General features: G+C 42.7%; 1 protein-coding gene and 1 long non-coding RNA gene across 6 annotated transcripts in view; one reads left to right on the top strand and one right to left on the bottom strand.

The window, feature by feature from the left end:
- LOC130267359 (uncharacterized) overlaps positions 1–3,788 on the top strand; it is a 29,332-nt gene extending 25,544 nt beyond the window's left edge. Inside the window, exons 3-4 of the long non-coding RNA XR_008843155.1 lie at positions 1,344–1,386; positions 3,312–3,788. This is a non-coding gene — a long non-coding RNA (uncharacterized LOC130267359). The remainder of the gene's footprint in view (positions 1–1,343; positions 1,387–3,311) is intronic.
- The window catches only part of RNF130 (ring finger protein 130), a 220,168-nt gene that overhangs the window by 29,550 nt on the left and 164,861 nt on the right, over positions 1–25,757 (bottom strand). For all 5 annotated transcript variants that reach the window (XM_056516991.1, XM_056516995.1, XM_056516990.1 and 2 more), the window contains exons 6-7: positions 18,458–18,554; positions 3,833–4,037 (exon numbers count right to left, since the gene is read on the bottom strand). In XM_056516991.1, coding sequence (XP_056372966.1) covers positions 3,833–4,037; positions 18,458–18,554 — 302 coding nt within the window. The remainder of the gene's footprint in view (positions 1–3,832; positions 4,038–18,457; positions 18,555–25,757) is intronic.

Raw genomic sequence — 25,757 nt, 5'->3', positions numbered from 1 at the left:
CTGCCTGACAACAGTGCTCTCTGCTGACACCTCTGACCATTTAAGAACTGTCCAGAGCAGGAGAGGTTTTCTATGGGGATTTGCTCCTACTCTGGACAGTTCCTAAAATGGACAGCGGTGTCAGCAGGGAGTACTGTTGTCAGGCAGAAAGGAAATTCAAAAAGAAAAGGACTTTCTGGATCATAACAGCAGCTGATACAGTACTGGAAGGATTAATATTTTTTAATAGAAGTAATTTACAAATCTGCTTAACTTTCTGGAACCAGTTGATTACCATTTTTTTTTTTTTCAGTCGAGTACCCCTTTAAGATTCCAGATTCTGGAGGGTTTTTTCCATATAAGTGTATTGGCACAATTATTCCATGGTATTGTATTTTATGAAGTAGCCAAGATATCAGGAATTGTACCAACAATTTCTGATATCATACAGGCACTAAGATGTTTTGCAAAACCCAAAAGGGGACATTGTTCATCTACTCTAGGCCTTGATGGAGGCCTTAAGGCTGAACTGGTCAAACTGGTCAAACAATTGTGAATGAATCTGCCAAAGTTTATGAAGTGAAATAACTGAAGATATCAAATGAAGAGGTCAATGACTTCAATATATACACAGTACCCTGAGCTTCTAAGCTGCCCCTATACAGTGACCAGCACGTGTATGCATGGATTCTAGATATGAATGAAGTCCGGGTCAGGAGGGTGGCATCTCAACCTTACCTTTCCTTGCCTGGAGTATACAGATGTGGTTCAGTAAGGCAAAGTGACGTCACTACAGATCCTCCCAGACAAAGGAAGCAGTGTAGCTTTCGAAACGCGTCAGTTTTTTTTGTCCTTTTTGGTTCTCCGTAGTGACGTCACTTTCCTTTACTGAACCAGATCCGTATACTCCAGGCGGGGAAAGGTAAGGTTGAGGCGCCACCGGCCGGGGCAGTCTCTCTCCTGACCCGGACTTCATTCAAATCTTATCTGGATTCCACATTGAAACAGACCTACGACGTTCCACAAGGTGTTTTTTTTTATAAATGATGCACATGATTGTGGGGTAATATCTATCATCAACGTAAATGTTTTAAAACTCTGTATTAAACAGTGAGACGACCTATTAGAGATATGGGCTTCACTAAGCACTGCAGCAGAGCATTGCACCGCAACAAAAAGACATTATGGAGATTGGAGCACCACTTCTGTATGGTTATATGCAAAAAAAATCGGATAAAATCTTTTTATCATGTTGTAATATCATGTTGTTTATCAGTTTATCATGTTGTAATATCTTCTATTAATAGCGGAATATAATGGTATATGAACCTATCCCTTAATTAATTTTATACTTACCATTACAGTGTATCAACAAACAACTACAATCACTGAAAATTCACCATAACTGTAAGTAACAAACATGTACACTCATATGTTGTATGTTTAGTTGTGTGATACACATTAATCAAAGTCCTACACAGGCACTTAATACACTATACTATATACTCTTTTAAACCCTAAGTTTTATTGGAAACTCTAGTGTCCTGGAAAGTATCTGTGACCTAATAAAAAGACATATTGGATAGAAGTCATGTCATAGTAACATTTCATGATCGGTGGTGGTCTGGCTGCTGAGACCCCCACCAATCTCTAGAACAAAGGGACAAGCCTTCTGCTGACCACTCTGTCCCTTAGCTTCTGATTGGCTTTTCTTGGAACGATTAGTAGATGGATTACAGATGTCACGACAGCCTCATAAAGATGCATAGAGATTGCCAAGGTGTCTATCCTCTGTGTACTTGACTTTCCAAGGAAAGCAGAGCACAAGAAAAAAAACAAAAGTGAGCACTTCTGTCACTTTTGTTCTATTGGTTGATGGAGGTCTCAGCAGCTGACCCCTCGCAGATTACACTAAAACATGACACTAATTGTCTAAAACTTTTGGTACACGTTAAGCACAACAAATGGTGTATGGGAAATACGCCAAACAATGTAAGGGTGCTTTCACACCACGTTTTCAGCCTACGGCTGGGGGATGGGAAAACCGTACGCCAACTGGACCGGCGCTGAAATCCATTGATTTTAATGAGCTGACCGTTTGAGTCACCGTTTGACTCCGGCAGGCTCATTTCTACCCCGTATCCGGTTTTGTGACCGGACCTAAAACCAAAGTATACTATGGTTGTAGGTCTGGTCAGAAAACCAGATACGGGTCGAAAATAAGCCGACCAGAGTCAAACTGTGAGGGCTCATTAAAGTCAATGGATTTCATCTCCGGTCCAGCTGGGGTACGGGAGCGCATGGTTTTCCCCTCCCCAGCCAGATCTGGCAGCCGTAGGCTGAAAACGTGGTGTGAAAGCCTAATTTATACTGTTAAAACATTTTAAGAGTGGAAAAGTAAGAAGGGAACCATGGGGCCACAGGCCAGAGCAGAATAGAACCACAATTCTCCAAAACCATCTTCAGCTGGTCAAAAGGTATCGTCATTTTAGTTTCTACTCAGTCTTTGTATTTTTTCATTGTCTTTTTTCAAGTGATCTGCATTAAATTTTTCTCTATCCTGTTGTCCTTCCTCACCTCTCAATTGAGGTGGACTTCTTGGCTGTTGGGTCTCATAGTAAAAGCTATATCTGTTCAGAGATAAGAAGGCCTGGAAAAAGGGTTTGGTTTAGTTTGGATGTGGTTGAATGGACTAAATTTTGTTGGTATTACAGTATTTGATTGTTTCTAATCTCTTAAATCAGCCTTAATTAACAAGTAAATGGTTTAAGGGGTACTCCGGAGGATAAACAATGTTTTCAAATCAACTGGTGCCAGAAAATTATATAGATTTGTAGATTACTTCTATTTAAATATCTTTCCTTCCAGTACTTATCAGCTGTTGTATCCTCCAGAGGAAGTTGTGTAGTTCTTTTCAGTCTGACCACAGTGCTCTCTGCTGACACCTCTGTCTGTGTGAGGAACTGTCGGGAGCAGGAAAGGTTCATTATTGGGATTTGCTCATGATCTGAACAGTTCCTTACATGGACAGAGGATACAGCAGAGACTACTGTGGTCAGACTGAAAAGAACTACACAACTTCCTCTGGAGCATACAGCAGCTGATAAGTATTGGAAGGCTAAAGATTTTTTTAATAGAAGTAATTTACACATCTGTATAACTTTCTGGCACCAGTTGAAATGAAAACATTTTTATCCTCCAGAGTAAATCTTAAAATTTTTTGGAAATAAAAGGTTATCGTTATAACATTTATCTATCTGATTCTCATTAATGTTTGCCTATTTTCTGAGTCTGGCTGACTAGTAAATGTTTTTTTTTTCTTCTCCTTTCAGTAAAATGATAAAACAAACATCCAGCATTGAAATCATTTTCAATTTGTAAAACCCCTCCACTGCTTTTTTTCCCCCCAAAAATAGCAATTTTTCTTGGAAAAAAAATCTTAAAAATTATTATTATTTTTTTTTTATGTAAGCTTTCGGAAGTAGTAGTAGTTTGTGAACAAAGTATGTTTAATTTTCTATATGTATTTATGTACCCTTTTGAAATGTAAAATGCTACATATGATGACATTACATAAACAAGACATAAAGATTATTACGTATGAAAAGAATAAACTTCAAGTGTTTAAATCCATGAAGGATTCACTCAAGTATGAGTGAAGACCTCTCCTCTACATCCTCTGTGCACGAGTGTTATGTGATCTTCAATAGAAATAATTTCTACTAAGCACACTAGCATTACAATGTGGTTACCAATGGATTCTTGGGAGATGTCGGCTGGTCACAACATAACAACAAATATGGCAGCATACAAGGTGTAGTTAGTCAAGCAGCCAGTCCTGGGTATGACTTACTTGTGACAGCTATGTTGATTTCTCCTGTCCTTGGAGTGATCTCTCCCTCGTGCGGGAGCTGTGATATTGCAGAAGAGCGCAGGGATTCTAGAATCAACGATCCCTCATCCACTGGGTCACTTGGTGCAGTTCCTCGTGAACTTGGTTGACTCCTGGTGAGTCTCTCTACATCAAATGCTACATTATCGCTGCATGGCACATTAGTCTGAAAATAAATCATGAAAATTAATACGTTTCTCAAAACTGCTCAACACTATAGAGAACAACTGTAATTAACAAAGATTGATACAAAAGAATTATAAACCCTGCATTGCACAAAATTGTATTTCATAAAGCTATTACTTTGTACCTGACATTCACATTAACATTTACAAAAACAAAACATAAAACATTCAGTCTACTTACTTAAAGGGGAAATCCAGCAAACATTATTACTGTTGGCAAAAATACAGTGAACTGAACTAAAGAAAAACAAACATGTACAATGACTGCCACCCAACATGTTTCACCGCACTCAGTGACATCATCATGGATGGCTAAGATGCTTACATGGCACTTAATATTTTGCTGGTTTCTTGCATGGGTGCAACCGTGTATTGGGTTTAGGTGCTGGCTACATTTTTGTTTTATTTTGTTTTTGCTGTGCAATGTGGGGGGAGTGACTCCCTCTGTAGCCGTGCATCCCCTCCCCTATTTCACAGGAGGTGGTTTTAGGTTGTTAGTGGATCCAGCATGTCGCCCAGCCTGAGGTGAGTGAATGTTAGGGTCCCATCCTATATGAGGCCACCTCCACGTGGTGGATGGGAGGGGGACACGTTTTGATCAAAACGTGCGCTAAGAGCCTCAATTTTGTTGACCAAGTGTGCTGCTGCCATTTTCTTTTTTTAGTCTATTGTCTACATGCTTTTATGTAAAGTCTTCTGCACGGAAGACCATAGCAAGAGATTGCTACCATTTGCTGTCCAATATTTTTTTTTTCCCTTTTATTGTTAAACTTTACTTATTTTATTTTATTTTTTTAAAAGCTTGATAAAACCAGTGAATTTGGTTAAATGTATTGGCAATAGTGGGGAAGGACGTGGGTCAAGAATATTTTGCAGATTCAGAGGGTTAAACTACGCATTTAGACCACTTATTCTATCTGCTTCTTTCAGGATGTGCCCTGTGTGCTACCTCTGTATGGTGCTCAGGTATTAGTATATTCCTGCTGTCTTCCGTGGCTTTGATGTGCGTGAGATAGTTTAAGTACTCTTATCCTTTGCAAAGCTCATCCAAGATGCTCTTGAAATAGAATTGCTTTTAGCAAGCCACAGCCTGGTCTTATGGGGAGAAGAAATGACTGTGGATCAGGCAGTAGAATGTCCCTGTTATAGGCACAGAATGACCAGGGCGTAATGCAGCCATCACAGCAAAAAGAAACAATAGGACATCATATTTGTCCAGTGATACAATATATGAAAAACCACAGATACATTGTAAAATGATGTGCCAACTCAGCTCTACTATAGTACACAATAATAATTTACACAAGGTTTCTTGCATTCATAGTCCCTTCAAAAACATTAACACCAGCAAGAAGAATCTGGAAGATTTAAAGGGGTACTCCGCCTCTAGACATCTTATCCCCTATCCCCAGCGGCGGGACCCCCGTGATCTCCCTGCTGCACTCGGCGTTCGTTTAGAAGGTCGGGTGCAGCACCAGAGGCTCATGACATGACGGCCGCACCCTGCTCTTGACGGCCAAGCCCCCCTCGATGAAAGTCTATGGGAGGGGACGTGACGTTGACGGGGCACGGCCTCCTTGCATTGAGGGGGCATGGCCGCGACGTCACGAGCCTGTGCAATGCATTGTCAGTCATCCTGCATGGAGCGAAGTTCACTCCCTGCACCAGATGTCTGGGGTGCGGCAGCCGAGATAGTGGCGGGATCCCCACGATCAGACATCTTATCCCCTTATCCTTTGGATAGGGGATAAGATGTCTAGGGGCGGAATACCCCTTTAAGCTCTGAAGCCTGCATGATTGTGAATGCAACTCTTGGCTATAATACAAATGCAACTCAGGATCAGATACGTCCCCCATGAGGGCACTGTTCTCCTTATAAAGACCGCCAGCTGGTGAAAGGAGTCTTTCCGACAAAAGAGAAAAGGTTCCCCCCTCTGCGATTTTTTTTTACCCACTGCACCAAAATGTGAGACTTTTTACAAAAGCTGTCCACAGCCAGTTTTGTAAGGCAGGTCTGGGCTTGTGTAGATTTGCGACACATAAAGTACATGAGGTGAACATGTCTTTTCAATAAATTTTCTCTAGATTTAGAGTATAAGGGTTGTTCTTGTGAGACAACCCATTTAAGGTCTATTGTTAAGAAATGCAAGGGAAGTTCTGCACCACTTTCTCTATTAGTAAAGCCATTCCATTACGCAAGCCTTTTGTCCGATGTTATTCCTGTCTACAAAGTGGATGCTAATGGGAGGACATGTGATGAGATACGTCCATCGGCCTCCACCTTTGAAACACAAGTGCACGACTTGTGCAAGTACAGGTGAAAGCTCTACTGTGCACTAAGCTTGCATGTCCTCTTGCAGAGATCATGGACATTCAGGAAACTCAGATGTTCAGATGTTTCCATAGTGTAGTGTGTTCTAATGGAGGAGGCCAATGGATGTGTGTCATCGCACAATCCTCCACCTGCCAGAGCAGTAGCTAGCTCTTTTTGCGCCTGAGGCAAAAACAGATAAGTGTGCCCCCCCCCCCCCTCAAACATATACATCACTGCCTCCAAATTACAGTGTCCTATGAAAAAATATATTACCCAATCTTTCCTCAGCCCCTCCAATATACATCCCTATTTAAAAGTAAATCATCCCCCTCCAACATACAGTCCAATGTAAAAAACATTTCTCATTACCCCTCACCTCAGCAGCCGGAAAGCCAGCCACCAACCTGGCCGTTAGGAAGAGGAGGACTAGTTCCTAGCCCTGTAGCACTGCCCACACTGCCTCTGCTGCTGCCTCAACATGTCCCGCCTGCTAGGCCAAGAGGTAAGGGACTAACTAAATAAGATGGTGTCTGCCCGGGATCCCTTCCCCAGCAGTGTACCGGCCTCAGCTCAGCTCAACCACCATGATACGTTCCGGAGGTGGTGCAGGGAGGCAGTGCGCCTTAATGCTGTGCTGCTCCGTAGTTTAGCCACTTAAAGGTAGAGAACGAGTACTTTAATGCAAACAAAACTAAAAAGCACAAGGCCAGCCTGAGCGGGAACTAGCACCAGTGGCCGACAGCTACCGCTGCGCCCCCTTTCCGTCATACGATCAGGAAAGATGATTTTGCTTTACAGATAAGGGAAATGGTATGGAACGTTTAAAAAGTATATATTAGTAAGTTGTATATATTCATCTTTCCCATGAATTTGTTAACATTAGACGTAAAGTGGCCAACCTCTTTAAGGAGATGTTATATACAGTGACCCCTCAACTTACAATGGCCTCAACATACAATAGTTTCAACATACAATGGTCTTTTCTGGACCATTGTAACTTGAAACCAGACTCAACATACAATGCTACCAGATCTGTCCAGATCTGTGAAACGTTTCAATGGCTGAAAGATCTGACCAATCAGAATGGGCATTCACTGGTAAAACCCCTGTATTACTGAAGTGTATGAACTGACTGGTGTCTGGTAGCGCTCCCTACAGTACGGGGAGGTATTACATGTTCTGTACACTTTACCTGTACCAGGGTTATCTGCTCCTTTGGACACCAGGTGAGGACGGCTCCATTTTACCTTTTTAGGACATTGCGTGTACTGTACAGGACCCTGAAGAAGCTCCTGTCCTCTACATAGACCAGTGTTTCCCAAGCAGGGTGCCCCCAGCTGTTGCAAAACTACAACTCCCGACATGCCCGGACAGCCTTTGGCTGTCCGGGCATGCTGGGAGTTGTAGTTTTGCAACAGCTGGAGGCTCCCTGCTTAGGAAACACTGACATAGACCGTGATTACAGCTCCCAGCAGATCTTTCTTACTTTTATATGTAAGGATTTGCTTTATCTGTATTAGTTTTCTACTTATTTTTCTTTAATTCTCACTTTTTTCCTATTTTTGGATGACATTTTGGTGGCTTCAGAACCAATCACCGGGTTTCCATAGAGTTCTGGTCTCAACATAAAATGGTTTCAACATACAATGGTCGTCCCAGAACCAATTAATATTGTAACTTGAGGGACCACTGTAGTTGCATAATGTGTATAAGCTTTAGGAACATTTTCTGGTATGGAACAACCCATCTTGCAACACCCACATAAGACATATAAATCCAAGTTGTAGATTCCCGTATATCAGTAGGATTCTGTTCACCTCTATGGTCCGATAATATAACCATTGGCAATTATAAAGGGAAACACCAACCAACCGATGGTATCTACTTAACCAATGTTATCTACCTGTGGAGGTAACTTTGAGTCTTAGTTTTTTCCTCAGATATTTGGGATAACTGTGCACAGCAGAATCACTTATTGCCATAGTGCACATGACGGCATGTTATAAAGACCGGAAAAACCTGAAAATCAGCTTCAGTTTCCTAAGTAGCTGTGGAAAGCTATTGAGCTCAGTACAAAGAATCTGTCCGTCTCTGGAGAAGGGAACTGCCTGAGGCAAACACTGTAAAGCAACATGCCCAAGGTCACCACCAGAGATGACAGTGGAATTCAGATTGAGGAGAGAGACTGAAGTCTGCTCAGACCGCTGCGGTCACGTATGTGCTGCCGAGCCTCTGTTGTCACTGTACTTAAAGGGATACGGGAGCAGAGTTTGGATAGCAGCCTTCCCAGGATGATCTTTCATTCAGAACTCAAGAAAAGCATGGTGACAGCTTCTGTGGAAAATGGGATGTCAGTCATATTTGTTGTCACCCAGAAACAGATCTAACAAACAAACAACTGAATACAACTAGAAATTGACTGAGCATACCGATTCAAGGACACCTATTTTTTTTTTTTGGAGAGGAAATGCTCAAAAAGTGTCCTCAAATCTCAAAACTTAACTTGGAACTTACAATTTTGTTTAAATTTAATATTTTCACAAATGGTATTTAAATGAGCAAATAATAGCTGTAAAAATTTTATATCACAGAAAAAAATAATGCTTCTATATATTACTCACTAGGTCATGCAGATGCTTTACATGTCTTTTTTTTTTTTACTCTAGCTTCTGTATTTGGCTCACATATTCCTCTGTTCTGTTGCTCTCTCATTCTGACATTCACTACTAAGGAAGAGGAGTGCCCTAGGCACTGAGCCCGCCCTCACTCACCATGCATTCACTTCCTTCCCTGAATTTTCTATGCTGGCTCTCTTCATCTAATAACTGCAGGCTGCTCTGTAACACCTTCCCTCTGCTTTCATGCTGCAGTCTGATAGGACAGGACAGGAGTGAGCACAGAGAAGTGCTAGTCCCACCCTCACTTTCTAGACTTTGTCCCAGCCTGTGCTTCAGCTGGGACAAAGATGATGCTGCAGCGTGGACAGGATTGTGTTGTGGATGGTATGGGACCTCTACTGGTCTTTTTTTTTTTTTTTTTTTTTTTTTTTTTTTTTTTTAAAGCCATTGTTTCTCTAAAAAATGGAGATAACTTTATTTAATGAAATATATTAGAAAGGTTTATGTTTTGCCAAGATGTACAACATATAAAAAAGTTTTTCATTCTGCCAGTGTCCATTTAAAGATCTCATTCAGTTAGTGAAACAGACATTCTTTATATCCAAAAGCTGAGATGAGTGTTTTCTACGTGTGTACTGGGTCTAGGCAATCTTCTGCTGGCTAAACAACTGGGACTACATACAGACATATATATTATTTTAACTTCACTAATGAATTGCACTAAACTATCAGGGTGCGGTCCACCTACGCAGATCGATGCAGAAGAAACACTTCCTGCATGTGGTGGCCAATGGCAAAATTGTGGGTCCATTGGCCACCATGGTTTTGTCCAAATGCGTTATTGGACCATAAACTTACTATATGGGGAATTGTTCAAACATTGTTCATGGTTCATGACAGGAATTGGCACCACCAATGGTTTTGCTGAGAGCTATTCTTCTTGACAAATCTAAGGACGCTGCTAGTCTGAACTGAGCTTCTGACACTAGTGTGACCATAGCCAGATTTGTGCTGCTGATGTTGCAGGTTGGTTGCAGCATCTGCTGCATTCATTCCCTGTCTGCTCCTCTGCCTGTGGCATTGTTCAGCACATATCAGCATCCTGTTAACAAACCAATTCTTCTTAATAGTCCCAATAAAGATTTATGTATACATGATAGGGAGATGGTAATATAGGCAAGTAGGACCAGTCAGAGGTGATGTTTCGCTCACAGAGGATTGCCAAAACTGGAAGCAATTGTAACAAATTATCACATGCGAGATGTTTTTATTTCTGTACAGTTTTCAACCTTCAGATATAACTAAGAATGTTCACTGGCAGCATACAGATATCTTGGAAATAATAAAAAGTGAAACAAAAAGCGCACGAGAAAGCTGCAGAATTTTTCATTATATAATGATTAAACTTTAGTTGCATAAAACAAACTACTACTGGGCTAAACCAGATTCATAGCTTGGCGTTCATTCACCCAGGGCAAAGGTTCACTTTACTGCCCTAGTCCTATATATAAGTCAATGTTTCGCAACTAAAAATACTAAATACTCTAAGGCCCATACAGTACCTCTGTATACAGAGTTTTATTTTTGTATTTTATCAAATTCTGCATTATGATGGCATTCACTCCAAGTAGCACTGGTCCTATGTAACCATATGTCCATAACACAGTGCCGCCTGAAGAGACTGTATAGCAGAATACGGTAGTACACACTATGTGGTTACAAGGACTCCATGTGCTTTTGTATCTTAATGTCATTTAAGCCACGTAAGAAAAGATTAGATCTTCAGAGTTTTATTTTACGTCCATAAAACCCAATCACTTGGAACACAGAAGCAAGGAAAAGATGTGGACGTGTTTCAGGCAGTGAAAGACCTTAAAGGGGCACTCTGGCATCAGGTAAAAAAATAAAAATGCTGAAGTAGTATAAAGCATTGTTTACCTATCTGCCCCAGTTCTGAAACCACCAAAGATGCATTGATTTTTCTCAGCTCTTCATCACAGTCCTCCCACCTTGCTTATTTCCCTCTCAAAGTACTCCCGCCAGTTCCCCACCCAGAGCAGTTGCAGAACATCTCATTCCAAAGCAGATTATCGCACAATTAGTGAGGTTGCCGCATCTGCTGCATTCATTCCCTGCCTGCTCCCCTGCCTGTCGCATTGTTCACCACATATCCGCATCCTGTAAACAACCTCATTCTACCTAACTATCCCAATAAAGATATATGTGTATATATATATATATATATATATATATATATATACAGGGGTGTGGAAATAAAAAAAAAAAACTACTTGTCCAAGGGACTAAAGCGGAACACAATCTACTTGTCCCTCAAGAAAATCCACTTGTCCTGGTTGATGAAATAATTTCAACCAAAATAGTCTGATTCCCCCCACTAGACCACCAGGGATGGATATAAGATCCTTTAGACACTGCTGACAGCGATGATCTAATGGTTTAATAGGCGATCGCAGTATGTCAGGCTAATAGCGGCGGGAGAGCTGTAGCTCCTCTTACACCCGAGACAAGCCCAGAAAAGTCTACATGTAACTTTTTGATCACCTTATAAAAAATTTCTCATATGAAGTGACCAAAAATTAGCAATTCTGGACTATTATTTACATTTACACCGTTCACCGTACGGTTTAATTAACATTATAATTTAATAGTCTGGACATTTCCACATGTAGCGATACCACTTATGTTTATTTTTGTACATTATTTTTATTTAAAGAAAATTGGAAACTTTTATTAGGAAAGGGGCTTATTCACATATATACGCACCTTTTAAAATATTTTAATCACTATTTTTCAGTCTCAATAGGGACTTATGTGTTACTGGGGGGGTTCTGCTTCTCCAGTTTATATGGTGCATTTTGTGTCAGAAAATGCTGGAAGTTGCATTTAGTTACTAGATAACTACAACACCCAGCATGCCCTGATACAGCCTATGGTTGTGTGGGTGTTGCAGCATGTTGCACTGTATAGTAGGACAGTTAAGGTTATTGTGTAACATGCTGGGAGTTGTAGTTTTGGTTTGTGTCAGCTGCAGACCCATAGGATGTGTCAAGGAATACTGGGAATTACAGTTAGTAACTACAACACCCAGCATGCCCTGATGTAGCCTATGGCTCTGCAGCTGACCCGAACCAAAACTACAACTCCCAGCATGTTACACTTTATAGTTCTACAGTTTAGGTTATGGTCCAACATGCTGGGAGTTGTAGTTTTGGTTTGGGTGTGTTTGTGTGCATCCGTGGGGCTCTTGGTCGTCGGGTGAGTATGAAGGGGCAGGATTCTGGGGGTGCAATTTAGTGCGGGTGCCACTAAAAATAAATAAAATTAGATGGCACAACTGCCCTAATGCCCGTCTGCTCCTATACAAAACATTTATGCATACACATATCATACACACACCCGCCACTGCCCCCCCACATCATACATTACATACACACATACACTCACACCATACATATACACCATACATATACACACATCATACATACACCCGCCGCTGCCCACCCCACATCATACATCACATACACACACACATCACACTTAGACATTATACACACATCATAAATTACATACACATCACACATAGACAGACATCATACACACATACACTCACACCATACATATCCACCAGTGTTTCCCAACCAGGGTGCCTCCAGCTGTTGCAAAACTACAACTCCCAGCATGCCCAGGGCATGCTGGGAGTTGTAGTTTTGCAACAGCTGGAGGCACCCTGGTTGGGAAACACTGATATACACCATACATATGCACACATCATACATACACCTGCCGCTGCCCCCCCCATCATACATTACATACACACATCACACATACACTCACACCCTACATATACAACCACCCTTCCTGCTGCCGCCTGCATTCTTGGTCTCCTCACCTGATCCGCCATGAGTGGACATCAGAGCTGTAGTCCTGGCCGGTGTGAGGTGAGATTTCCGTTCCATCGGCTCCTGCGCCTCACACCGACATTAAAGAAAAATAAGGGGGAAGTCTGTCTGTCCCTGCTAGCCCGATACAGGGCTAAATCTATAAAAATTCACCTGCCCGGCGCCCAAAACTACTTGTCCCGGGCGTCGGGCTATAGGATTTCCACATCCCTGTATGTAGATATATATATATATATATATATATATATATATATATATATATGTTAGGGAGATGGTGATATAGGCTGTAGGGCTGGTCAAAGGTGATTACATCTCTATTCATCGCTGCTGCCCCATGGCTTAAATAGATCCTATGATCTAAGCTTGCATTACTAAATTAGTACTGTATGCTCTATTATCTAAGGCCACTTTTTATGTATATCTTTTGTGCTTATTTTCGTATTTTAGGGGTCACAGATATTTGCTTACTTGACATGTTTATTTGTGATCATGTAAGGGATCAATACACTTAGGAAACTTCTGGCATTGGCCCAAGGGAGACATTGATTAACAAAGCCAGATCTGCAGGCTCTTGTGTGAAATGGTGCTGTCAGTCATGGTACTTAACATTGGGTATAGTGTGCCCACATGGCTATTATAGATTCACTGGCATTATTTCTGCCCAGCAAAGCAGAAGAGAAAATCAAATTGGCAGATGAATCCAATTGGCCAAGAGAAGCAAACTCCCAGGACTCAGCTGAGACAGTCATTGCTCAGTTTTCATAGACTCTAGCCACCTTTTGTATATACCATTCATCTTCAACCTATTGCCACTGTTCTCCAGATGGCGGAGGGGGTTATAAGGCCTCTAGCTTGGCGTTTGTGCTCGGAAGAATAAGACTACAGAACACAGACGTCCTTCAAGGCATATGTAGATGGCTGTTAATCTTTGCAGAAAAACAACTTGTCCTCTTGCCTCTTATGAAGAAGTGCTGCATAATTTTGCTCTTAAGCACTATGTCTCAACAGGTCTCAGACGCACTTCAAGACACTGAAGGGCCTCTGCAGCTTGATCTGTGCTACTGTCGGATTTCGCTGGGCCTCTCTGTCTGTCCGGCTCCAACTCCCCAACCGGTTTACTTCCTCTCATGCTTCATTAGTCAGATCAACATTCACAGCTTGCTTAATGGCCCTGTGATATTTAGGAAGAAATATGCAGGGAATTGGAAGGTCACATGTGCCCTGCAATATGTAATGCTTTTTAATGTCGCTATGCTTATAAACAGATATATAATATATCTATCTTAAAATTACTTCATACTGTCCAAACTTTCAACTGGCTCTGTATACGTATACTCTGTGGGTTCTGTATACCGGCTATAACAGTGCCATGGATACGTTTTTTCTCAATCTGGGGCAAATGTTCGGTTGCTGCCTTAACCCTGTAGCTAAAAACATGTTCCTAAATGTGTAGAAAAGGAGTACGGAGCACTTACCAGGTCTTTCTTGCTTTAGCTTCTTTACTGTTCGTCAGAACACGCAGGGTTGGTCAAGCAGGGGAGCAGATGGACGAGACGCGGGAATACTGTGCTGGCGACAGACCGTTGTGCACCGAGGTCCATCGCCAGCACAAGACCTGGTGAGTGCTCCGTACTTCTTTTCTACACACTTATGTTCTAGTACTGTACCTTTTTATTCATCTGCCAGCACCTGATAGGCATAGCTTAGCTTCCAGGGGCAGCTTCCTGCAGTATCTCCAGTCTCAAACCCCGATTTGAGTCTGAAAACAATGGGGGGCAACTTATCAATGTCTGACACTGATAACTAGAAGTAGAAAAGTTGAACATTTTTGTGCAAATCTTATTCATGTATTCCTTTTAGTGTTTCGCACAAAAATTTTGAGCACTGGGTGAAAATATTAGATACACAAAAAGAGATCAACACACAGCCGCACTGTAGCAATAAATCCAGGAAGAAGGTTTCTCCCATCAGAAGACGAATTTCAAATTCTCCGAGTGCTCGATTTGTCTCCTGATGGGAGAAACCTCCTCTGTGCGAAAATTTTGGTTTTTTTCATTGATCCTCTCCCCCCCCCATGAGTTTATCTGCAAATGTTTGACATTAATATGCGTCACAAAGTGACAGATCACTTATCTTAATTTCTACACACGATCTTAAATCTGTAGCCATTTGATGCAATGCAGTTCACAGACAGAAATGAATGGCCAATTTGTGGGTGGATTTTGGCATTGGAGTATGTGGCAAAATCTGTATAAAAACATACAAACTACAAAAGGAAAACCCCCAACTAACATTTTTATATTTTGTACATCTTTGCAAAACATTACCATTTGTAATATACTCCATAAAAAATGTTATCTCCACTTTTAAAGAAATCATGAGTTATTCAAAAAAACAAAAAAAAACATATTGGATGAAGAGATCCAGCACAGCACAGCAGACTTAGGGAGGAAATGAATGCATGGTGAGTGAGGGCGGGCTCGGTGCTTTCCTTGGACTCGCCCCTTTCTAAGCAGTGGATATCAGAATGAGTGAGCAGCAGAACAGAGGGATTGGAGAGCCAAATACAGCAGCTAGACACATAAAAAAGGACATGTAAGGAATCTGCATGAGCTAGTGAGTAACATACTGTATATAAGCATTATTCTTTTCTGTGATATGACAGTCAAGTTCCCTCATCCTACTAAAGAAGTAGTGGTCCCAGAGGACTGAAGAAGCACATGCTGCTATAAAACTCACAATTGTGTTTTTACACAAGATGAAGAAATGAGAGAAAACAAAAAATATCACATTAGCCATCAGCGAGTAGCACTTTGTGAGAGTTCTAATGTGAGTGTTTTCAGGACGTTTCTTCATCTCGTGATGGATGGTTATTACTTACTCAGCCATTTTTTACGAATGGCAAGAAAAGAGCCCTAATAAATACCTGAAAGTAAGACTAACTGTATTTGTAATATAGTCTGGGAATCTATGCGCTATAAAATCACAACCCTGACCACAGCAAATTCTTCTTGTAACCTAAGTCCTGAGTAGGGAACGACCGATTATCGTATTGGCCGATATTATCGTCCGATATTCACAATTTTGTAAGTTATCTGTATCAGCATCCAACCTTGCCGATAATGCGCCAAGCGCTTGCGCCCCCAATGAATATATTTGCGGCCCGGACATCCCTGTGTCCCGAAAGATGTTTTCGGGACACAGGGATGCCCCCGTCGATTCTCTCTTGGGTCCCGTGTTAAGTTAAAAAACGCAGGGGCCGCCGGGAGATAGCGCACGCTGGGACGTTACTGACGTGCGTGCGCCAATAGCAACGGAGGCGCAGAGGACCAGAACATGGAGGAGGAAGACGCTCGGTGGCCAGCATGGTAAGTGACCAGCGGCATGTCAGTTTCGGTGCTCAGACCAATGCTCCTCCGGTCCCGGGACCTACTGCTATGGCCGGAACGGAGGAGTGGTCGTCAGAGCACTGAAGTGCAGCAGTACACAGGCATACAGCCTCCAGCCATACACTGTATATGGCTGGAGGCTGTATGTCTGTGGGGAACATACTGCACCTAATGTGGGGAACTATACTGTCAACCTAATGTGGGGGAACTATACTGCCAACCTAATGTGGGGAACTATACTGCCAACCTAATGTGGGGAACTGCACTGCACCTAATGTGGGGAACTATACTGCCTACCTAATGTGGGGAACTATACTGCCAACCTAATGTGGGGAACTATACTGCCAGCCTAATGTGGGGAACTGCACTGCACCTAATGTGGGGAACTATACTGCCAATCTAATGTGGGGAACTATACTGACAACGGAATATCGGTATAAGTTATCGGCTATCGGCCTGAAAGTTCACAGGTTATCGGTATTGGCTCTAAAAAATCCATATCTGTCGATCCCTAGTCCTGAGGGGTCACAATGGAGGTGGTAGGAGAAGCAATAACAATTATAAGGGGTTTTCCCCCTTTTACAGAGCTGAGTTCAGGCTTGATCATAGCACTGAAGGGTTAAGCAGAGATTTCTCCGAACCCTGTAGCTGTAGCAAGAGCGTGGCTGTATATTGCAGATTTTGAAGGTGCAGAGACAGTGCATGTAAGGTCATTAGGAGGAAAATGTAAGATATGGTGTGGCAACTGGTAGCTGCCCATGATGTACATTTCTGCCATGTTGTGGGAAGTGGTTGAAACCGTATAATATTCTAAAAGGGTTACGCTAGGAAGTGTAAATGCACCTGCTCAATAGTCTCCAATGCCCCATAGCAGAGGACACAGGCGGGTGGGGGCTGAAAAGGAACCATCCTGTCAGTGGGTACATGGGCACAAGTTTTATCACAGCCTCATTATAGTGGAGTTGCCAGCCAATTCCTAGGAGCCTGAAGTACTGCATATATTTTATCAGGGCACTTCAATAGCTACAATTCTGATAAAAAAGAAAGTCACTATAATAAGTTTTTACATTTGGGTATACTATACGCCAACAACTCTTTCCTTATCTTGGAAATGTTCTGGCTATAGTATGTAGCTGGCTATACATCCTGTTCCTTTCCATTATTTCAGTATAGGAAAGATTATCTTAGCTTCGTAGGGATATATGGATCTGCCAGACACATCTGGTGGCCCTTATCTCAAGGGGAAAAAAAATATAGGACAGGAAAAATTCATTCTATAAGGGTCAATGAAATGTACAAATCTAGACATTTATTTACAAGGAATTCGAGAGAGTTGAGTTTGCAGACTTATATTGTCTTCCATCACACAGGCAGACGATACTCGATAAAGGCATTCATCAGTGAACAGTAATAATAAATGTCTAGCGGCTGGTAATTCCGCTGAAGATGCTAAAAAAATCCTAATAAAAAAAAATTATAAAATAAATAAAAAACATCAGACAGCTGCAGGCAAAGAAGTAGTCTTTTTAAAGGGGTACTCTGGCGCTTAGACATCTTATCCCCTATCCAAAGGATAAGGGATAAGATGCCTAATCGCGGGTGTCCCGCCGCTGGGGACCGTGCACGCAGCACCCCAGTTATAATCAGTCCCCAGCTGTCACGCCCCCTCCCATAGGCGTGCATTGAGGGGCGGAGCGTGACGTCACAAGGGGGCGGAGGCGTGACTTCACACGCGGCTGGCCCTGTGGTCGCCGGTAATCAGACCCGGAGCGAACTGATTATAACTGGGGTGCAAGATCACAGGGGTCCCCAGCGATCAGGCATCTTATCCCCTATCCTTTGGATAGGGGATAAGATGTCTAAGCGCCAGAGTAGCCCTTTAAGTAAACAAAGTATATACCTGCAAAATGAACAAAAAAGATAAAATCCTTAGTCACCCTATTTGCCAAAACAATTCCTACTCTTGCTTGGCTGATTTATTGCCTAAAAACTCAGGTCTGCTTTCATGGTGTTACTAAGACCTCAGTCCAGACCCATAATCCCTGAAATAAAGGACCTTTATTAGTGTCCTTGCTGACCAGCATTAGTGTCAGAAAATCAGTTTCAGTGACTGTACGTATGATATAAAAACGTAGAAGCCTCCCATTATCGTCTACTTACCACAATACCCAAGGCCTTTAAAATGTTTAACTTGCACATGGGACAGGTGCAGTGCTCGCTGAGCCACGGGTCCACGCACACCTTGTGGAAGACATGCCTAGGAAATGAAACAAAACCATTTTAAAATTGGTTCCATAAAACCTAACAAAGCAATCTAATTTTCCAAACTGACTACATGGGGTAAAAATTTTAGGTTTTAGGGAGGAGGGGTTGTATTATCACACTACCAACACCTTGAAGCATCCTGAAAGACCCCACTATATCACTTCTTCTGACACCAGGTCAAAAGGATTTTTAAATATATATATATATTTTTTTACGGGGAGACTAGCCCATTTTAAGGCACAAACTACCGTATATACTCAAGTATAAGCCGACCTGAATATAAGCCGAGGCCCTAATTTCACCCCAAAAATCCAGGAAAAATTATTTACTCGAATACAAGCCTAGGGTGGGAAATACATAATCCCCCCATGTAATCATCCAGAGACCCGTCATCATCACCGCCTGTCAATCCCTTCATCAGTGGTCTTCAACCTGCGGACCTCCAGCTGTTGCAAAACTACAACTCCCAGCATGCCCGGACAGCCATCGGCTGTCCGGGCATGCTGGGAATTGTAGTTTGGAAACCTCTGGAGGTCCGCAGGTTGAAGACCACTGCGGCCTTCGTCATCATCCAGACCCCAATCATCATCACCGCCTGTCAATCCCTTCATCAGTGGTCTTCAACCTGCGGACCTCCAGATGTTGCAAAACTACAGCTCCCAGCATGCCCGGACATCCGATGGCTGTCCGGGCATGCTGGGAGTTGTAGTTTTGCAACCTCTGGAGGTCCGCAGGTTGAAGACCACTGCGGCCTTCATCATCATCCAGACACCCCCTTTAGTTTTCTACTCACCTCCCCTAGGTTGGAAGTTAGGGTGAGCTGGTCCGGGCCATCTATACTGCAGGGACCGTCCGGTGGGGAGGGTTAGTCGTTCCAGGCTGTCCATTTTCACCGAGGGGGCCCTCTTCTCCGCGCCCGGCCCCGGACTAGTGACGTTGCCTTGACGACGACGCAGAGGGACGTTCATGCACGGGGACTGCCCGGAACGACTAACCCTCCCCACCTCACGGTCCCTGCAGCATAGATGACCAGACCAGCTCACCCTTCCTTCCCACCGAGGGGAGGCGAGTAGAAAACTAAAGGGGGTGTCTGGATGATGAAGAAGGCCGCAGTGGTCTCCAACCTGCGGACCTCCAGAGGTTTCAAAACTACAACTCCCAGCATGCCCGGACAGCCGATGGCTGTCCGGGCATGCTGGGAGATGTAGTTTTGCAACATCTGGAGGTCTGCAGGTTGAAGACCACTGAGAAGGGATTGACAGGCGGAGAGTTCACTCGAGTATAAGCCGAGGGGGGCGTTTTCAGCATGAAAAATCGTGCTGAAAAACTCGGCTTATACTCGAGTATATACGGTAATCCCTCATATAAGACCCAGCCTGGCCATATTGGTAAATGCCAGAACTTATTAATACATGAATGGGTTGACAACTATGAAATACTTAGATTCTACTGATATAATGGTAAGAAGTGTTGACAATTCCCTTTTATATTGCACAATGGGTCATACCTGCTCATATTTGTTTTACCATAGAAGGCAACATTATAGTAGTGGATACTGATGCAATTATATTATTTAGTTTGTAGGTATTTACCTTCATCTCATGACACGTTTAAGAAAGAACATTTTGTCAGCATGGTAAAGTAATACACAAATAATAAGTACGAAAGATTCAAAGACCTGTGATTCATCAATTATACTGACATATGAAATGTTATTTTGAAACACTTGTTAAGCATTTATCATTACTATTAAAGGGTCTGCCTCTTAAGACAATACTTTTTTGTTATAAGGGTTTGCCAAAGGTTGGCTGGTTACAGGGTGTCCCCACTGTAGGAAGCACCAAGTATCAACTGCAACCTGTGCCAAAATGTGTTCAATCCTCCTGCAGCACCCCCGCAGGAGAAACACAGCATTTACACAGTTCCTCAACACAATCAATGGCCTTTCCAAGTAATGCACAGAAGTAGGAGGTCTTATAGGAGACACTGTATGCAATCTTTGTTCTAGCTTTTTAATGAGGTCCCGAATTGAAGTTACCCTCATCTAATAATTCAAATGCCTTTAAGGGGTTGCCCAAATAAAAATAAAAAATAAATAAAAAATCACATAATCTCTTCATATGTCCATTCATATAAATAAGCAATGTGTAATGCTTAAAAATAAAATAATGTATGGAGTGGCTCCTGTTATATCTACACCAAAATAGACCTGGGCAGCCCAATAATAACACCTATACCCACGGTGTTCAAAATTACCGTATATAAGAATAATACACAGGAATTGGGGCTGAAAGGTCAATGATACCAAATGTAAGTGAAAATAAGTATAATAATGTATTAATACTCGGCAATATTATAATACTATAAAATAATGGTATACAGTGGTAACCGTGACCCACAGGGCCCTTGTGGAATCACGGTATTCACTAAAATAATAGTATCAAGATAAAAATAGATATTCGCTCAAATATAAAATGTGACCAACCTCATAAAATTACATGAAAGCAATAATAATTGTAAAATTGCCACCAAAGTATTGCACATTAGCCTATAATAGAATATTGTCCACACAGTTATTAGCAGCAAGTGGGAATCGTCATGCAAATACACTGCTTCAGCGCAATTTTGTTTGCAGCTGGGGTAACCAATAGCAACCGTATATACGTCCTTATTGGAATAATGGAACTTCGTGTCTGATAGTCTCCACTGAATAGATATAGCAATGGACTGCCGGCAAATGGCTAGTTTATAGGCATATACACTGTAGCAATGTAGAAAATGAGATAGTAGCGCTTAGTGTAGGAAGATGCTGCCGGAGACTCGGCCATCTCCAATGGTGGCAGTGCCGGGTTGCGGTGTGCTCTCGGCAGCGGTCTTTCAGCGTTGCGTTATGGTGGGCTCTCGGCCGTGGTCCTACAGCGCTTCTATCTCCTGGATGGATGGACAAGATAGCGGCGTCCTCGTGGCAGCGAGGCGCGCATGTGGCAGACTAGGTTGCGAATAAAATGCCTCTCGTCTGGTCAGTGTAGTGAGTGACTGACTGGGGCTTAATAGAGGTGGTCGCAATGTTCATAAAACGGGATGCTGGACGCGTTTCAAAACTATCTCAGTTTTTTCCTCAGCAGCAATCATAGATACATTTACAATTATTATTGCTTTCATGTAATTTTATGAGGTTGGTCACATTTTATATTTGAGCGAATATCTATTTTTATCTTGATACTATTATTTTAGTGAATACCATGATTCCACAAGGGCCCTGTGGGTCACGGTTACCACTGTATACCATTATTTTATAGTATTATAATATTGCCGAGTATTAATAAATTATTATACTTATTTTCACTTACATTTGGTGTCCACTATCATTGACCTTTGAGCCCCTATTCCTGTGTATTATTCTTAATGCTTAAAAATGTTGCGCCTATCCACAGAGTAGGGGATAAGTATCTGATCGTGGGGGAGTTCAACCTATGGGCCCCCCTTGCAATCAGGCAGTTTCCCCTTATCCTCTGGAAAGGGGTTATGTTATTTTGGCTGGATATCCCCTTTAATTTCCCCTACAGTAATGGAAACCTTACTTCAAGCTAATTACAGCTAATCTCTAGGGGTCTCAGTGAGGAGACACTTTATGATCAGCTTACTGTCAAAGGACCCTTTTAATAAGAAGAAAGTACTGTATCCAGATCGAAGATCCCCTAGGGCATGGGTGTCAAACATGCGGCCTGGCAAACATGTTCATTGCTCTGGTCAGGGTCGCGTTAACATTAAAAACACAGGAGCCGCCGGGAGGTAGCGCACGCAGGGACGCCACTGACGTCCCGTGCGTGCGCCCATAGGAGAAGAGCAGAGTGGAGCAGAGCAGTGAGGACGACATGCGGGTTTGGTAAGTCACCACTCACCAGCACGTCATCTTCGGTGTTCCGACCCCCGCTCCTCCGGTCCCGGGACCTACTGCTATGGCCCATAGACAGGAGGAGTGGTGGTCAGAACACTGAAGTGGGCAGTAAACAGGCATACAGCCTCCAGCCATACACTGCATATGGCTGAAGGCTGTATGTCTGTGGGGGAACTGTACTGCACCTAATGTGGGGAACTATACTGCACCTAATGTGGGGGAACTATACTGCACCTAATGTGGGGAAACTATACTGCACCTAATGTGGGGGAACTGTACCGCACCTAATGTGGGGGAACTATACTGCCAACCTAATGTGGGGGAACTGTACTGCACCTAATGTGGGGGAACTGTACCGCCAACCTAATGTGGGGGAACTGTACCGCCAACCTAATGTGGGGGAACTATACTGCCAACCTAATGTGGGGGAACTATACTGCCAACCTAATGTGGGGGAACTGTACTGCACCTAATGTGGGGGAACTGTACTGCACCTAATGTGGGGAACTATACTACACCAAATGTGGTGGAACTATACTGCACCTAATGTGGGGGACTATACTGCACCTAATGTGGGGAACTATACTGCCAACCTAATGTTGGGGAACTATACTGCACCTAATGTGGGGGAACTGTACTGCACCTAATGTGGGGGAACTGTACTGCACCTAATGTGGGGGAACTGTACTGCACCTAATGTGGGGGAACTGTACTGCACCCAATGTGGGGAACTATACTGCACCTAATGTGGGGGAACTATACTGCACCTAATGTGGGGGAACTATACTGCACAGTCTTGTGCAGTGAGGCAGGGTCTTGTGCAAAGGGGGCATGGAGTGTTGTACAAAAGGGGCATGGGGTCTTGTGAAGGGGGGTTATGGGGTCTTGTGAAGGGGGTCATGAAGTGTTGTGAAGGGGGTCATGAAGTGTTGTGCAGGGGGCATGGGGTCTTGTGTAGGGTGGGCATGGGGTCTTGTGCAAAGGGGGCATAGGGTCCTTCTGCAGGGGGGCATGAGATGTTGTGCAGGGGGGCATGGGTTGTTGTGCAAAGGGGACATGAGGTGTTGTGCAGGGAGGGCATGTTTTTTTTTTTTTAATGCGGCCCACATAAACTTAAACCTTGTTTTTTTTGGCCCATGTTAGCCTTTGAGTTTGATATGCTTTAGGGTATTTTAAAAGTTTTATTTTAAAGTCAGACAATCCCTTTAATATCAATTGTGAATAGAATTGCCCAATGCACAACATATTTAGTGTGTCTGGAGAAGCTTGTATGGAAGCCCTCTATATTGTAAAAAACAAACTTTTCCTATTAAGAAGTAAGGATTGTGGGTACGGAGAAGCCGAGGAATAGGATATTACACATAAGACTAATAGAAACTTCGCTGAAACAAAGCTGACATTTTATCATTTACTGGATGCACAGATCCACCTCCCTTCTATTTCACCAAGTTCATAATCGGGAGATCTATAAATGGCTTTCAGACGTAATGACTTTTAGATATTATCGACTTAGATTGCGACCAAGCTCTGCTTCCCATTGACTGCCCAGCATTCTGTCTCTCTAAATAGTCTCTGATAAAGACCCTTCTATAGCAAGGCGCTTAATCTTAGAAAACCATTTTCCTTGTGAGAGACAAGATTAACTCAGCTTGTTGTCCACTCTGTTCTCGATTTGGCTGTTCATTTTTTAAATGCTTGCCAGAGAAGCTGGACTTGGGTCGTGGGAATGCTCTTTGTGTGTAACTAGGACCCAAAGTCTTCTATGAGACAAGCTTCCAAAGGATTCAACAGAAATCACATGGAATGAGAACCTGACAAAAGGGTCTGGCATTTCAGATTTTCTGAATTAAAGGGGTTCTCCATAGTCTGTCAAATCATTTTTTTTTTTTGTTTTACATTAATTTCAAGATCTCTTCTTGTTACAAAACGTGAACATCTCAGAGAAGTCCGAGATGAGTTTTCAGCCTCTAAATTAGGGCTGCACCATTAACTACAACAGCAAACAAATTGTCATATTAGCTAAGTGTGACTATGTGCACACAAAACGCTGTGGTTATCACTTTGAAATTGAATTTCGGCACCCAAGATCCGACTCCCATGTCTCCTGCTCTCCGCTACCTCCCACCTGACACCGATGTGTGTGTAATATGATGATGCTTACCTATCCCTGAACCACCATTATTAGGCTGCAGATCCTGTTCTCCTTTGTGCAGTCCTAGAATCTTCTCTGTGCTTTCTCCTTCCGAGACAAGCAGCTGGATGCAGGACCTTCCCACTCAGCCAATGGCTGGTTTCAGCAGTGTCCTGTCTCAGCCAGTGATTGGTTAGGCAGAAAGGTCCTGAAACCAGTTGCTTGTCTCAGAGCAGGAAGCCTAGAGAAGGCACTGGGACCACATGGAGGTAAACAGGATCTGTGGCAGACCAACAGGGGATGGGGGTAGGTAAGCATAAGATTTTTCTTTTTATGTTTCTTCCGCACCCCAGCACAATATTAAGGGGGGTGAACATGGAGGATGTGAAATGGGGGAAATGGGTCATTAAGAGAGGGGGAATGCTAATGAAATAGAGGGGAATGGACAGGAAACGGAGGGTGGGACATAAAATGGTGGAGATTGTACATGAAATGGATGAATGGGACATGAAATGGAGAGGACTGAATGTGACTTTGCAAAGTAAAACTATGTAATGCTTCGCTGTGCAAGGTCTCTCATATCAAGTATGAATTGATGATATGTGGAGCTGAGGAATTTGGATATGCAACTGTGCCTGGTGGTGCTTGGGCCAGGCAGGAGATCCAAGATGTCTCCTCTCCATACTGCCAGGGAAGTCCGCTCTGACTGGAGAGGCAGAGATTCTGTCTGAAAATCACAGCCCTCTGTGCTTACAGACAAAGCCTTTGCACTGCTGCCGAGCAAGAAGCAAAGATGTCGAATTCTTCAGAAACAACTGGTGACTGGAAGAAGTTATCATGGTGGGCTGGGCCAGATGGAGAAGAAACAAGAACGTAGACAACTTCAATCAGAGAAGACGTCACTTGTGAGTCACTGGTTGTAACTGCACTATATCACTTTATTATGTATTGTCCCTATATTGGGGTAATATTGGTCTGTGTATTGTGGTTTTCATTCAGTAGCAGTAATGGTTGTATTATTCAGTTATTTGGCAGTGGAAATATGTCTTGGTATTATTTGTCCCTTGTATAGTGTTAATATTGATAATATTGGAATTAATACTAAGCTTTATGCAGTATCAGTATGATGATACTGTCGCTATAAGGTGGTAATATGTGGTAATGGT

Source organism: Hyla sarda, chromosome 4 (genome assembly GCF_029499605.1).
Source record: "Hyla sarda isolate aHylSar1 chromosome 4, aHylSar1.hap1, whole genome shotgun sequence".
Taxonomy (NCBI): domain Eukaryota; kingdom Metazoa; phylum Chordata; class Amphibia; order Anura; family Hylidae; genus Hyla; species Hyla sarda.
The sequence above is the reverse complement of the archived record's forward strand: the minus strand, read 5'-3'. Positions and strand labels throughout refer to the sequence as shown.